The sequence below is a fragment of the Corvus brachyrhynchos genome, unplaced genomic scaffold, assembly GCF_000691975.1.
Source record: "Corvus brachyrhynchos isolate BGI_N302 unplaced genomic scaffold, ASM69197v1 scaffold661, whole genome shotgun sequence".
Classification (NCBI taxonomy): Eukaryota; Metazoa; Chordata; class Aves; order Passeriformes; family Corvidae; genus Corvus; species Corvus brachyrhynchos.
The window spans coordinates 1,053,057-1,068,849 of record NW_008236246.1 but is presented as its reverse complement, the minus strand read 5'-3'; the positions used below and the strand labels follow the sequence as shown (position 1 = coordinate 1,068,849).

Genomic DNA, 15,793 nt, shown 5'->3' with positions numbered 1-15,793 from the left:
CTAAGTGTTATGTGCTCAGGCTTTGAGCAATCAGCATTTGTTCTGGATTTTCACAGTGTGGTCTGTCTCTGGCAAAGCAGAGGTTGGTTTGTTTGCATAGTGCTTATTTTCAGGAGCAAGAGAGTTTTATGAACAGGCTGACATTATATTTATTTTAGTTCCTCTATAATTTTTGTTAGAAGGAGACGTGTATTCAAAATAAGTTCATTATATATATATGTGTGTGTGTGTGTGTGTGTATGGATGGATGGATGGATGGATATGTGTATGTGTGTAGGAGGGAGATGTTTGTTTTGGTTACTTTTTTTGTCCTAAGATGTAAATTGCAGCTTTTCTGGGCTCAGCTGAGAGAAGGCAGTGAATAAATCCTGAATTGTCTGACTCAGCTGCTGTAGGATTACCATAAGGAGCCAATGCTAAAGACCTTCTGGAGGCTCTCTACAGCTCCAGGATAGAGATGAGTTCTGCAGCCTTGTCCTGGCTTTGATGTACAAATCTGAGTGAGTCGGAGCCACCTGGAGGTTGCACTTGGTTTCTCAGTGTCTGCACTAAGTGAATTTTTCTGAGGTGGCTTTGCCTGTTGTGCAGAAGGTGAAGGGGCAAGCATGATTGTCTTAAAAAAAAATCTGTGGTGATGTTTGAGTTGTTGAACACAGCCCGGGCTGTTCTTCAATCAGCCAGGAGCCTGGACCCACAGAGGAGCAGCAATGTCAGCAGCAATGATGCCTCTGGGATGGTACCCACTCCCCATTCCTGAACTGGTTTGCCACAGTCTGCTTCTGGGGCCTCCTTTTAGAGGACTCAGGATGGTGACTATGGCTTCATTCTCCGTATGACTGCTTCTACTCCTTTTCCTGGGTCCTTTGTCCTATGCTCTGTTAACAGCAAATGAAAGAGGATTTGAACTCGTCTCTGTAGGGCAGATAATTTCAGATGCCCATCCCCATCACCTCAGTTGTTTGCTGCAGCAAGTAGCCCTGCACACACTTCTCTGCCTTTGGCTGGTGTCACACCGTGGTCGGTCTCTGGGAATTGTACTTCACTCTGTGTGTGTGATGGCCAAACTCCATTTCCCCTCCTCAAGGAGGACCTGTTAACAAGGCACTTAGTTTTAGCATTGGCACATCCTCAGCTGGATGATCACTGATGATGGCAACAACTGGCATCTTTGTCTTGGAGCTGGCATTGAGTGTGCTGCAGGCCTCCTTTGAGGGCATTAGTCTTGAAAAATCTCACTTGATATGGAGCCATGTTTGGCCAAGAAGGGCTTGGTACTGCCCCAGCTCTCTGCAGGGCTCATCCCAAGGAAGGAAAGTGAGGGAAGGTGGTAGGATCTTGGCTTGGAGCACAGAAGTCCAAAAATTACAGAGCATGGAAATGAAATGGGAGACCAAGTCATAAGAGGTCTCTTTGTAGCCACGCAGAGGGGTTTGCTGGCAGCCTGGTGTGAAGCTCCCTGGGGCAGGTGATTCCCATGGCTATTCTTGGTGCTCTCTTCCCCTTGGTGGGGGTTTGCCTCCTCAAGCTGGTGCTGAGCGGCTTCTACAGGTAATGAGTGGGGCTGGAGTTCACATCAAGCCAATCTTGAGCTGACAGCTCCGGCTAAGGAAACATCTCTACTATTCTTACCTTTGGAGAGCCTTGAAAAGAACTTGTGGTGTCCCGGAACTGTGCTTGGCTGCCTGGGCTATGTCAGTTGGGTGATGGTGGCAGGAAAACCAGCTGTCCTGTGAGGGAGTGGCTGTTTGACTTCTTGGAGTTCCTCAGCTCTTCGTGCAAGTGACTCTTCTCCTGCACCTGGTCCTTTTCCTTTTCTGGTCCTGCTCAATTCTCTGTAGTTATAATATTTTATTCCTTCCTAGACCTACTAAGCATTTACAGTCTTTGTGAGAAGATCTAATCAGGAGATGCTTGCAGATGCCCTTTCAGGGTAAAATACCATTTTAAAAAAAATTACTGCTATCATTTTTTATTCTGAGGCTTTACCAAGCAGGAGTGGCAGCCAGGAGGAACTCAAGCTGGTTTTGAAGGAGCAAAGTTTGTGCATGTCCATCCCCTGTGTCCTTGAGACTGCAGGACAGAGCGCAGCAGCTTAGCTCTTACCTGTACTGTCTATTACAACACTTCATTAAAAAAACAGCTGCCCATCTGTGAGGCAAAGCCTTTGGATGGGACCAAATCTGTTTGCCTACATGAGATGTGATTGTGCACAAAAAGCCTTATGCTTTCTCCTGCTTTTAGCGTGCCTGGTGCACCATCCCATTCACAGCACCCTGCTACTTGGGGACTGACCCCTGCCATGGCCTTGCCGCTCCTCCAAAACATCAGTATGCTTGAGGCGCAAGCCTTCACAGTCGGAGGCTTTGCTTGCTGGAGTGAGCAGCTGGAGCTGTGTCCTGTTTCCCAGCTATGAGATCTGGAATTATTACTGGAAGTATTACTCAGGACACACAGGAAGCTCCTGGAATCTTTGACAATACAGGAGGATGCACATTGGGAATGTGGGTCGTTATTGGAAGCAAGTGGGGATTTTTTTGAAATCCCTTCATCTTGCAGGCTCTGGTGACTGTGTTAGTTTCCTGGAGCCATTCTGATGCCAGCAGGCTGCCTGTCCTGTGCTCGGGCTGTGGAGGGGTTTGGTCTGGGACTGCAAATGGGGCCTGCAGGGAAGTCCTGTTATGGGGACGCTGAGTCCCAGGAACTGAGACAAACTGAAACCACTGCTGTGATCCTGCTGGTGGGAGCAGGCGCTGCAGTGCTAGTGGGAGTGGGCACACACTCTGTGGTTGCTGCATTCCTCAGTGCTTGGAGCTGAAAGGACAGGGAAAAGCATTATTTAAACCATTCCCAGGAAACTTCTTTAACCTTGTGAAGTGGAATATGAATTAATATTTTTTTAATTCCAATTTACGGCCTTATCTCTCTGCAATCCTGGGCTTATCACGTCTTTCCAGAGTTCCTGATGTTATGTTCGAGGTTTGTGTGGCAGCCTGGGGCGGGCACTGCTCCAGGAATGTGCTCCTTGTTTTTCCTCTTCTTTCTTTGCATGAGTGTGATTGCACCAAACTCTTTAGTATTTCAATGTGTTTTGTGCAGATTTTTTTCCCTGGTTAAATTCCACCTCAGTCATCCTCAGCCCCTCAATTTTAAGGGGAGCAAAGAGGTCACCCACCTAAGTCATCCACTAAGTGTCTTTGCAAGAAAAGATAAATATAAGCTTGTTAAAATGGAAAACAGAAGTTAGCAACACACACTCGGTTATGGCCAAGTGCTGTGAGAAGAATTTGTTATTTTCAATAGCTTGCACTTAACAGAAAATAGCTGACATCTCCTTTCTGCTGACGAGCAGCAGCGTGGATACAGCCATTGGTGTTCCAAAGCTTTGCTAACCCATTTGCTGGCAAAACAGATCAAACACAGTATGCTCTTGAACATTAAGAATGCTGATGGCTAACTGACTCTTGATCACTTAGGGTCTTGCAAGATGTTTTGTATTTTTTCTTCCTTGCCAGACAAATCCTCCAGAGCTGTCTCTGGTCTTCTTCCCAGGCTCATCTCCATGTGTGTTTTTGTGCTGCTTTCCTCTTCCAGCCCTTCCAACCTGCTCTCCTCCTCTTGTCCCCTCCCAAAAGTGGCAGCCCATGTCCCCCACCTTTGGGTGAAGCTCCTCCACATTCCTGCACCAATGGCAGCCTCTCCCCACTCCCCGAAGCTGCCAGTGAGCCACCTGGGTCTAAGTGCCCTTCTCAGTCCTCTCTGCCCTTTTCCTATTGTGTGCCTGTCCTTGTGAAGAGTTTTGGTGGTCTTGGACACTGCTCCCCTTGTGTTCCCTCTGAGCTGTCCCTTGGACCCTCCATGCCAGTTCCTTGTTCTACCTGCACTTTGTAGTTGCTCTCTCCATAGACATGCTCAACTTGCTCTGTTCCCAGCACTGCTGGGCTCTGCTGCTGCTCTTGGTTTTCCCTTTTATACCTTGTTTATGGGTGATTCCTCTGCAGCTGCTGATGCTCTTGATGATCTCAGTGATTTCTTTTTTTGTGCTTGCTTGTGGTTTGACATTGCAGCTGCAAGGGAAGAACAGAGCTGGTTCTGCAGTTCCCAGCCTGAGCCATGGCATGGGGTGCTGGTGTGGCTGTTACGTTGCACCTTAAATCAAATAGACGAACTGATGTTGTTTTGACCCAAAACCAGCAAACAACAAACCAGATGTTTTCCAAACACAGGGTCTTCTAAGTGGGATCCATTTGCAAGCACACTCTTGGCAGTGCCTTGCCATGCTCTGGTGATGGGAAACCAGCAGGAACTTGTGCCATGGGGAAAGGTGGTGTGCTCTGTTCCCAGCTCCTTGTTGGTCAGTACGAACAGTTGTGATGGTGGTACTGTGGGGTGGGTGAGCACATCTGCCTGAAAACTGACCTATGACACAAAAGGAGGCCTCCACCCAGATCAGCTTTCCAAACCAGCCTGTCTGTGGTAGCCTGACTGTCAGCCCTACATGAGAATGCATGGAGGTCAGCGTTGCGTAGTAGATATTGTGGCAGGGGAATTGCACCTTTTCAGAGACAGTTCACGTTTATTTTGTGTTGAATTGACTTTGTACCTATCAATTTTGAATCCTCAGAGCATTGAGGAACAGCCTGCTTTTTATGGGTGCATGCCAGACTGCTCAGAATTGATTGCTGTCAATCAAACCCACATTTTTCCTAGCAGGGAGGTGCAATGTGCAACTAAACCCTCACCTAGACGTGCCTGGTGATAGGAGACATGCTGACCTTCCTCAGAAAGCCAGGGCAGAGCCGAAGACTGGGCTGCCCTGCCAGGAACTGCCTCCTCTCCCATAACCATGCCAGCAGGGCTGGGCACAGGAGCCCGGGCTGCCGTTTCGGGTACTGCAGTGCTGCTACCATCACTCCTGACCCTTCTGAGGACCTGCAGGCTGGCAGCAGAGGGTGTGAGAGGGATGAAGTGGGATCTCCCTTCTCCTGCTTCTGCTGTGGGAATAGCTTCTTCTGTCGTGCCCTCGCTGCAGAGCAGCTGGAGGTTGTCAGAGTGAGCCCCTGGGCAGGAGCAGGTTTCAAGGGGGACCTAGGACCTGTCCTCTTCATATGGCTTTTATTAATAACAAAATTAACTTGGGTTAACTAGGGCCTCCTTCCTGCAGCCTCCACCAACACAGGGTGGAGGCCAGGCCTTGAGGGGTGAGAGCAGGAGCTGAGGGGCACATGTTGTTTTTCAGCATGCTGAGCATGTCACCGGGTTCAGGATTGCTTTAGTGGCAGCATCTCTCCTTTGTGGAGGGAAACCTTGTTGGGGTTTGCACTCCATTCTTCCATTTACCTGGGCTATCCAAAATGGTTTGGGCTACTACACTGAGGAGGCATTGGCTTTGCTGAGCCCCTCAGGCCAGCTCTTTAGGGTTGGTATGTCAGTGATAAGGTCGATGTGCCATGTATGACAGCTATGCAGCCCAACACCTCTGCATCAAAACCACTGTGCTGATCTGCCTGAAAACCAGGCTTACAGCACTGCCTGCCTTGCTCTCACTGACTGGGCTAGCATGGGTGCTGGTAAAGAATTCTGGGGGCTCAAGGGGTTCTTTAGGGCTGCAAAAGGGTTGTGGATCAGCAGCAGGGCCTGTCCGTTGGGTCACCTTACACCCTTGAAAGCTCTGTCCCATCAGCCAAGGAGGAGGGGGAAGAGCCTGCAATGGAGATGGTCTCATCCACCAGTCATTCCTCACATGTACCTTTTCCACAGGTAAGCATGGGCTCTGAGCAGAGTCCATGGGACCCAGAAGTCCCTTCCAGTCCCACAGCATGTGGGGGCTGTGGGCAGGCACTTGCATGGAGCAGGCTGCCTGCATTGTTGGGAGCCAGGCCTTTGGTCTCCCCAGGTGGAACGTGCAGCTGTCAAAAGGAGCAGATCCTGCTCTGCAGATCCTCCCTGGTCTTGAAAGCGAGGTCCCCTGCACATCTCCCAGGCACTGGCGCTCCTTCGACTGGGCCAGCCCTTGATGTGAGTCATCCCAGCATCAGCAGAAAGTGCTCGCCAGCCCTGTTCGTTTGTCCTGGGCTGGCGAGTGGGGGATGACGGGGGCTCTTTTGTCTCAGCCCCATCACAAAGCCTTGCCCTGGCATCTCCTAAGATCATTAGATTGCTGAATATCCCCAAGCAGTGCTTTGATCTGCAAGCAGGCTGCCTAGCCCAGCGGCAGCGCTGTAGGACTCTCAGAGAACCTGTTTGCTTTGGGCCTCTGGCCCAGATTAATGTGGCTCTTGTGTCCCTGCAGCTCGGACTGGGTGGAGATCATCGAGCCCCGCTCCCAGGAGCGGATGTATGTGAACCTGACCACTGGGGAGTGCAGCTGGGAGCCCCCTCCCAACCTGAAGGTGCGCCAGTCAGACCAGAAGCAGTGGTGGGAGCTCTTCGACCAGAACAACAACCGCTTCTACTACTACAATGCCATCACACGGCAGACGGTGTGGCACCGGCCCCAGGGCTGTGACATTGTGCCCTTGGCACAGCTCCAGGCCATGAAGGGCAGCTCCCAGCCTGACTGCTGTGGCCGGCAGCACCGAGGCAGCACTGGCAGCGGTGGCAGAAGCACCCCTGTCCAAATGGCCCTCCTGCAGGAGATGGAGAAGGGCAAGTGGGATGGTGCGGTGGAGAAGAGGAAAGATCCTGCCAGGTAGGGGGAGAGCTTCAGCCTTCTCTGTTTATATCTAATGGGTGACTTCAGCTGCCAGGCAGGCCCTGTCAGGCAGGTTGGGAACTGTGCTTCCCCAGGGGGATGCTATGCTGCCCCAAGACGGTGCAACGCTGGGGCAAAGTACTGCCAGGCCCCCAGTCACTGCCATGTGCCCTCCTCTTCTCGGGGTACAGCTGTCTGCTTTCACCACTGCCTGAAGGTCCCCAGCTTGGACGAGGCCATCTTTGTGCGAGACATCATAAAAATACACATCAGAAGGTAATCATCACTCTGGGTGCTAAACAGAAGGAGAGGGGACAGGCAGGAGTGTTGTGCAGTGATGAGAACTCTCTCAAAAACTTACAGCAGGGTTTGTTGGGATGGCATAGCTCCTGTGCAAGGGGTCAGGCTGCTGTGGGGTGTGGGTGAGCCCATCTGGTCTGGCTCCTTCCTTTCCCACTTGCTTGGCTGCTGATAGGTTCTTGCAACTTCAGCCAGGGCAGGAGGTGGGGCTGCAGGGACAGAGCTCCTGGGCACAGTTATTTGGTTACATCAAGCCTGAAATAAAAGACCAATAACAGGATGCTATTTTGTTTGACTAAGAGATTTTTTTTACACTCAAACTAGTCTGACAGCAATTGGGGATTTTTTAGTGTATTGAAACCATGACTTCAGCTGCACAAAAGCATCCCTTCCCCAGTCTCTGTTGGGTTGGCCCCTCTTGGGTTGGCCTGGGATAGTGTCTGGGGCTGCTCTGCCTCCCTCCTGCCCTGTCTGGGCATCATCCTGCCCTGGAGGATGTGGTACTGGCAGCTGGGGGGGCCATGCAGCAAGCAAAGTTGGGTTATACTGAGAACTGACCTGAGGGCTAGAGCAGTGCTTGGGGGAGCCTGACTCTCCTGCCATCTGTGCTGGGATGCCTTGTCCTGGTTCTGGGCAGTGCAGCAGCAAGTGCTAGCATCTTGGTTTTTGGATCAAGGCTGCCTCTCTGTGTGCCTGGTGCAGGCAAGGATAGAAAAAAAATCCCAAGTTAATGAGAACCACATAGGTTTCCATAGGCACTTCTGGAAAGTATATGCACCCTGAAGTGAGGCTTATCACATGTCTGCTTATCAGTGTCTGCTGCTCCCTACAAGGCACTCCTGTATTCAATGCAGATCTTAATGACTGCGAGACACCAGTGATGCACATGAAGTGCAACAGAAAGAGCCCAACACTTTACTGGTGCTTATGATGCTCCCCGTGCCTCCTGCCCCAGAAGCAGCCCCTCTTAGCTTCATACCCATCCAGAGAATGATCCCTGCCCTGCCAGGAGAAATCCAGTAAGCAATGTCTTAAGCTGTACCTGAGTAGCTCCCAGTTCCCTCAGGTCACCCCTGTGACCACAGTTGAGCCACAGGCTCATGGGATTTGCCATGAGACAGGTGACTTCCCTTCCTTGTCCATCTACAGCTTGGCACTCTGAGGCAGCCAGGATGGGCACCACCAAAACTGCATTTCATGTTTCCAGAGGAGTGAGTGTAAGAGCCCTGATAGGGTGTAAGATATCCTGAGCCTCACAGAGTCCAAAGTATTCCTGACTGTGCTGGTTTTAACACCAGCTGGAATTAAACTCCAAATAAGCCACTCCCCTTTCCCTCGCTGTTTCTGGTAAGGGAGACAAAAGCAGAGGCTAAGGGTTGCAATAACAATTTACTGAAAGCACAAAGCAGTGGAATAAGACAGGCACAATAACAACAGCAACGTTAATAGCAATAGTATACAAAAAGTGGAGGTGTTTTGCCCACAGAAAGTTGTTCACCACTGGGAACAATACTGAGATGGCAGATGCCCCTTGTCAGCTACATCTGCATGACTTCCCCAGACAGAGGCAGTGTGGCACCCATTCGTGTGCTGCCCATGTGGCCACTGGGAACAAAGGCATGATGGTGGGAGAACTTCTGTGACTAATGTTTACCACCCCCACCCAGAAACTGCAAAAACTAGTGACAACAAACCCCCAGAAAGCTGGATCGTCCGAGTAGGGTCACGTGCAGCTGTCAGTGGGCTCAGTTCCACACAGGTGCCTGTGCCACCATTTCTACCACTCCGCTGTGCTAGAGGTCAACCCCGCAGGTCACTGCTGCTTTTTTGTCCCACTGTTCAGCTGCGCTGCTTTCGGCTGGGTTTGGCTGGGCTGGCAGGCCTCCTTTCTGCTTGGCTTGACAGGCTCAGTGGAGCTGGGGTCACTCCCACTGCTGGATGGTTCCCTGCCAGTGGCCTCCCTGCCAGCGCTGGTGGTTCAGCACTGCGATCAGTTTGCGTTTTCACCGCTGTTCCTTTCAACACTGAATCCTGTAGTCGTGTACCGAGAAAATGGGAGGAGAACCGAGGGGAACCAGCAGGGGAGCAAAGGGACCAAGTCCCGCAGGGGTCGAGTCCCTCCGCTGGAGAGAGAGGCAAAATGGCACACTTCGGGTGGGGTGCCTGGCCTTCCCTGCTGAAACCACAGCCCCAGCCATGATGTGCATGGTATAGAGTAACAGCAGCACTAAGCTCTGGCCCTTTCTGCAACCAGGACACTGACTCAGTTTCTCAGGAGGGAACATGGCCTCCTCTACCTTCGTATGGGGAGTTGCTGTGCCGCAAGGAAAAAGCGATGCCAGTTATGACCCATCCCTCAGTTCTCCAGCCCTCTTGGTAGGGAAGAACCCACACAGGTCCCCTCCTATAGAGGGAAGGGGGGTGATGCAACATGGGCAGGGGTTTGCTATATCTTTCCTTGCCAGCCAGGGCAGCATCGCCATCACTGCTGATTCTCCTGCAAGGAAGGGAAATGGGAAGGAGTCCTCCCTTGTTCCATGCCTAGCTCAGGTTTCTGCAGCAATCTTGGGGCACCTTGAGCCTGCAATGAATTGAAGGGCAACTGCTGAGAAAGGCATGAGTGGCAGCTTGCTTGGGAGCTAACAGGCTGCTTGGATATGTAAGGCTCTGGCAGATTACAAGGCTCATACCAGTAAGCTGACAGTATTTGTCTGGGAAATGTGCTTTCTTGGAAGCAGGAGACTGGGCACTGTTTCCTTGCATGTCTGTCATGTGTCTTCTGCTGTGTAAGCAAGGGTTGTGTATCTGGTTATGGTGCAGAATTTGATTTCCCTACCTGAGTGTGACACCCAAGGAAAGATTTCTTGCCTTTTGCTATCTCATAACATGGGGAGCACAGAGCTGAGCTGGAAGCAAATGCTCTCAAGTGGGATCTAATGCCATTGCTGGGGTGTCTGGTATGCTAACAGCATAAGCACACTGAACTGTTCAGCTCTGTTGTCTGTGTTGTTCTCTAAAGACAACCTCAAGCATGTCCTCCTCTGCTCGGGAGAGATACAGCTGCGTAAACAGAGGGTGAACACATTGAGTGCTGCTGGTAGCATTTGACATCTTTATAGCTACCTGCACCCAAGACGGTTTTGCTTTTGTCTCTTAATGCCGGCACAAAAAATAGTGTTTTTCTTTCCTTCATGTTTGTCATCCTGTGATAGATGGAGAGTCCAGCAGAGGGGCCTCCTGCAAGCCCATGCCACAAAGATCTGGGGGAAGGGATTTCATCCTTTTTTTAGTTACACTTCATGGTCGAGGTTTTTATTCTTTTAGTAAACTGGTTTTTACCACCTTTCCTCTCTTGTGCCTTCTATCAGCACTGCCACTGTGTCCCCTGCCACATCTTAGTGCTGCCAAACCCTCAGCAGCCTTGAGAAGAACAGAGAAGCTCCCCAAAGCTTGCTGCCTGTCCCCTCTGTCTCCATGCCCATGGTACCCCTCCCTCACTGCCCCACAGCTTGCTGCTGCTCTTCCAGCTCTCGCAGTGGCTTGGAGCAGCCTTCTCTAGACATCGGCCTTTGGCCTCCCCCGGCAGTGCAGGAGGGTCAACCCCCTAGGGAAATGGCAGCTTCTTGCAGCAGGGTGAGACACTGTTGCCATTGACCATCTCTGGAGCCTCCTGGGGAAGCTCCTCTGCCCATGCTCTTGTTCCCGTGTTGTTTTTCAGCTGTGCTTCCTGGGGCTGCCCGGCCCAGTGCTCACTCTGCTTCTCCCTTGCTGGAGAAGGACAGCAAGCAGCACTTGCCTCACAGCTCCAGACCCTTCCTGAGCTCTTGCAATCCTATTAGGAAGCAAGATGAACTCTCTTCAGGGTAAGTGATGGCCAAATTATCCTTTCACACACTGAAAAGCTCTGCAGAAGACGGACATGTTCCCTTGGGGACTGTGAGACCAGCCTCGGGCTGAATGCAGCATTTTGGAAGTGTCCTCTGAGCCACTGCAGCCGTGCTGAGGTTTGCTGGAACTCCAAGGTAATGGGTGAGAAACGGCTTGGCAGAGGGCCAAGGCCTAAAGAAGGCAGTCTTGCTGGAAGTGGAGCCTGTGCACTGGTCTGCAGCATTTCAGCACACTGCAGGACTGTGAGGACTGTGAGGAGTCAGGACTGTGAGGAGGCTCTGCTGTCCCCAGCCCCTTTCCTCCTCTTCCTCTGTTTCTCCCAGGGTCGGCACTGGGAGTTTCAGAGTGCTGTTTCTGAGGTTCTCTTTGCAATAACAGGATTTCTTAAAATCCTTCACAAGCCACCTTCCCTAGGAACATCCTGTCCCCCAGAAGAGGAAGGTGGGGGTCCTTTCTGTGTGGGCAGCAGGTTGTGCTGCCTATCCCCTCCTCACCCACCTTTCCCATGGCTCAGCATCCTTGACTGGGAAGGAGCAGGGGCTTGGTCTTACAGTGCCAGGAATATGTGCTGGAAGAGGAGTGAGAGGGAATGTGTGATGAGAAGGTGGCTGTAAGAATACCTCTGCCTCTTCCAAGTCTGGTTTGTCTTGTCATGGGCTCATGTCTCTCAAGGCACAATGTAAGTAATGCCACTATGAAGTTTTCATAATCAAGCAAGAAAGACCATCAGAATCCCTAATACAGGTTTGTTTCCTTCTTGTGCAGTTGGCCTTGGGGTAGGATATGCAAACACAATGTTCTTTGCACATGTCTGCAGAATTTTTGGTTTGGGCAGGTTGTATCCCTGCCTCCAGTGTGGAATTGGGGGCAGAGCAGCAGTGCTGCTGGAATACAAACATCCCTCTTCACTCACCTCTGTCACAGCACCAGGAAAACAACTACTAGAAAAGGCAGAGCTAAGGTGCAGGGCCTTTTCTCCAGGCTTCTGGGAGGGAGAAAAACAAACAGTGGAGATCTGGAGCCTGAGAAGAGCTGCTGGATATGCTGAGCCTGCTGGAGCTGGGTGCAGGCTGGGAAAACCAGTGCCAAGTTGAGGCCTTTATATTGAAACTACTTGAAAGCATTCCTCACAGGAACAGTCCCAGGGGATTCATCAGGGTCTCTGCTGCTGGTGGCTGAAGAGCTTGGCTGAGAGGCTGCATTGGGACACTTCTCTACCATTGGCTTTGCTTTTTGTCATGGCTTTCACCATTCAGAAGGACAAGACTGAATCTTTCTCCATACTGGGAAGTCCCTGTTATCCTCTGCTTGGTCTTTCCAGCAGCCTGGGGATGGAGTTGCAGGAAGCTGTATCCAGACGTGGCCCCAAGGGATCGTTCATGGCTGTGGAAATGGTCTTTTCAAGAGAGCCTTGTCTTTTCTGTGATGGTGCTTCTTTGCTCTCATCTCTTGCAGCCAGGGAGGCTGGAGGTGTCATGATGTGTCCACGATGAAACTGAGAGGCGAGGTGGGGTACAGCATGCATTTAGAAGTTTCCTTTCTCCATCACGTTCCTGGGTAGGGGAGCATGGTGGCCCTCAGTGACATGGGAGTGGCACAGCTTCCTGGTTTCCTCTGGCCCCTGCAGGGCACCTAGGTGCTTGGCCTCTTACCAGTGTCCACAGCTGTGGCAATCCCACGTGTTTGTGCTTTTCCTCAAAAAGAAGCCGTGTCAGTGGGTGCCCTTGGTGCTGGGCTCTGCCGGCTCCAGGGGTTCGCAGCGGTCTGGGGCAGGCTGGGTCCCAGTGTGTGCTTTGACCTAGGCCTGAAGGAGGGAACATGTTGGGGCACAGACTGCAAGTGCCAAAATCCTGCAGTGGGGAGGCTTGCTCTTTGTTCGTTGCCTTGCTGTGGCTGTCTGTCCAGCTTGTCTTGCTGTCCTGCTGTCCTGCCAGCTGGGCTCAGGGCAGGGGCAGAGAGAGCCCTGTGCCAGTGCAGAGCTCCTGCCGCTCTCCATCTTGTCCCACCCATGTGGCCAAGTCTGTGCTAAAGGCCCAGCACATCTTCCTGTCCTGGGCAGGCCCAAGGTGAGGGATGGCTTCCTTGCACCCTGGTGGAGGGACTCTGGGCAGTGAGCAGCTGTTGTGCTTTGGAATGCCTTTTGCCCTCCAGCTGACAGGGGCTCACAGGTAGGCAGCTTGCCTCTGCAGGAGGCCATGAGCACAGTATCCTCTTTTCTTTTTCAGATCAAATCCCTCATCACTTATCTGAGGACTAAAATCTGGGCTGTACTCTTTCTCACAGATGCAGGGGCAGAGGTTGTTGCCAGTTGAGGTCCCACAGGGCCCTAAAGTTATAATGCCATGCTGGAGCAGGAACCCATCTCTGGTGGGCAAGTTGGTGGTGCTCTGCAGGTGCCCAGGCCCACACCTGAGCAGGGACCAACTGGAGCACTGCCCAGTGCTGCTGTGTGGGTGTGAATTGGGACAGATGGGGCAGGAGGTGGTGCCAGTGCCTGCTGTGTGGACAGGGAGGGGCTCTTCCCTGTGGCTCAGAACTGAGGGAGGAGGTGGCAGAGCTTCCTGCCGCTCCGAATCCCTGGGGGTTTGATTTCCTGATGCCAGACAGTACCAGCACATGATGAGCCTGCATGGGGGGCACAAGTCTGGCCATGCTGTGCCTGGCTGAGGCAGGTCTGCCAGGCTTTGGCCAAGTGGATGGTTCAGCTGTGCCAAGCTGGCTGGGCCTGCAATGCTGTGAGTCAGGGAGAGGAGAAACTTCAGGAGGTGGATTGTGGGATGTGGAGATCCAGCACCTTTCCACAGAGCACAGGGTTATTTTCTAGCCCTGCCGTAGTAGGAGGTCTTGTAAGGCAGGGGGACACATCTGCAGCTCAGGGCTATCGCTTTGCTACCCTGCAACCCTACAGATCCAGATGCAATGATGCTCTGGCTGTAGGGTTGAGCTAAAATATGTCCCAGTCACACACTTGTGGCCTGCCTGCTGAGTTGGGAGCCTGTGCATGGCTCTGGCCTGCTTGCTCTTTGCCAGTCTCTTCTGTGCCATGAAACGAGCCATTGGGACAGCCATGGGGGTGTCAGAAATCCTCATTTAAAAGTCTACCAATTGTTGCTGTTCTGGTTTTTCCTGTTATTCCAGGTACTCTTCGAGGAAGAGCCAGGTTTTCAGCAGAGCTTGGGATTGAGACTGGGGCTTGGCCATGCACAGGAGAGATGCACTGTTGCAAGGGGCATCAGGATGCAAAGAGCAGGCCCTGTGTCCCCCAGGGAGGGATACCTGTGGAGCTGGGTGTCCTCATGAATGCCATCCTCAGCCTGCTGTTATTGCTGGTGGTTCCCTGTGTGCGTCCTCACCTGGCACTGTTGGTGCCCAACCCCTGCCTTAGGAAGAAGCATGTGGAGGACAAGCCACTGAGGGCTAACAGGAGTGGGAGAGCAGGGGTTGTGCTTGATGGTGGTTTGGGCAGATGTAGAGAGGCCTATCCCAAATTCGTCAGTGTTTCCCAAGCTGCTCTTGGCATAGGGCTCAGGTCAGCACTAGGCTGCAATGCTGTGAACAGAAGGAAGGTGGAGGCTGGGACACAGGTCTTCCTCATGGCAGTGGCATCACCATCCTGAAGTAGTGTCATGAGCTCCCTTAAAATAAAGTCCTCTGTGCCTCAGTAGGAGATACTTAGGAGGTCCCAGAGCAAGAGGGGACCCCAGGGTACAAAGCAGAGGATGGCAGTCCTTTCTCAACCTTCTCTGGTCACACCTGGGTAGTTGCACAAGAGAGCTACATGGACTCTGTTGCGGGAAGGGAGCCAGCTCTTCAAAGGCAAGTGTGATCAGAGTGTGGTGAGGCCTTTGGACCCTGGCCAGGGGTCAGGCACTGCACCCATGGCAGGGCAGTGCCAGCCTCGCCCATGCCACTCCCAGTGCTGTTGTGTTGAGGTGGGATTCACAGTGACGCATTGCCAACAGAGAGCATGTTTTGCCAAAAATACAGTAAGCAGTGGATGGGGAAGGAGCGTGCCACCTCCTTAGGAGGGCAGTGGCTGGGAAAAGATCTGAGACATTAGGTGTGGGGACAGAGGATGTGGGCAGGGTGACCAGAGTGGAGCAGGTGTAATAGAATGCACATGGTGATGTGGGGCAGGTGAGTCCTGTTGGGCTGCAGTGTGGGGAGAGCAGGGGGTGTGCAGATGTACTGGCAGGATAACCATGGGGGAAGGACAGGCAGAACACCCCAGGGAAACCGTGCTGAAGGAGGAGGCTGGGACCTGGCCAGGTGAAAGGGCTCTGGAGAGCAGGAGCAGAGAGCAAGAGGGCTGGGGTGTCCAGATATCTTGGGGTTTGGCAGAAATGGATAAGAGGGCCAAACATTGGTGGGAGGCAGCTCTGGACATGCAGCAGAGGTGGGTGTGTCTGCCAGCACAGAGGCCATAGGGGACAGGTCAGCAGTGTAGAGTGGGGAGCAAGGTCAAGGTGCAAACAGAGCAAAATAGCTCTTGAAGGTGTTAGGGGAACATCTCCTGTCTCAGATGCGACACATACAGTATGCCCTCAGGTCTTACCCAGTGATGGCTGGTAGCAGATACATGGAGGTAGGGCACAATATAGGGTCAGATTCAAGTGAACCTTCCTGGGGACTGTGATGCCTTAGAAAACCTGGAAGCTCAGCTGGTTTAATATCCTTTCCATTCCCCTTTCCTCAGAGCTCACAAACACAGGCTGGCTGTGGCCACAGCCTGACAGCAGGTTGTTGTTGTTGTTGTTGTTACACTGTGGAATGTACCCTGGGAACTGGTGTGTTGCAGCAGGCACGTTGGGTTGTGGTGGATCCTGAGTACCACCACGGGTCAGAGGATATTCCCAGCAGAGGAGGGTTTCACAGCCATGAGAGCTGAGCAGAGCCAGTCGGTGTGGCCAAGGG

General features: G+C 52.3%; 1 protein-coding gene across 2 annotated transcripts in view; it reads left to right on the top strand.

Annotated features, from left to right (window-relative positions):
* Positions 1-294: 294 nt before the first annotated feature.
* Positions 295-15,793, top strand: part of LOC103624279 (rho GTPase-activating protein 39) — a 32,074-nt gene continuing 16,575 nt past the window's right edge. The window contains exons 1-2 of one of the 2 annotated variants that reach the window (XM_017746981.1): positions 295-5,757; positions 6,290-6,688. In XM_017746981.1, coding sequence (XP_017602470.1) covers positions 5,558-5,757; positions 6,290-6,688 — 599 coding nt within the window. In that variant the 5' untranslated portion in view covers positions 295-5,557. The remainder of the gene's footprint in view (positions 5,758-6,289; positions 6,689-15,793) is intronic. The other variant, XM_017746980.1, reaches the window with a different exon arrangement.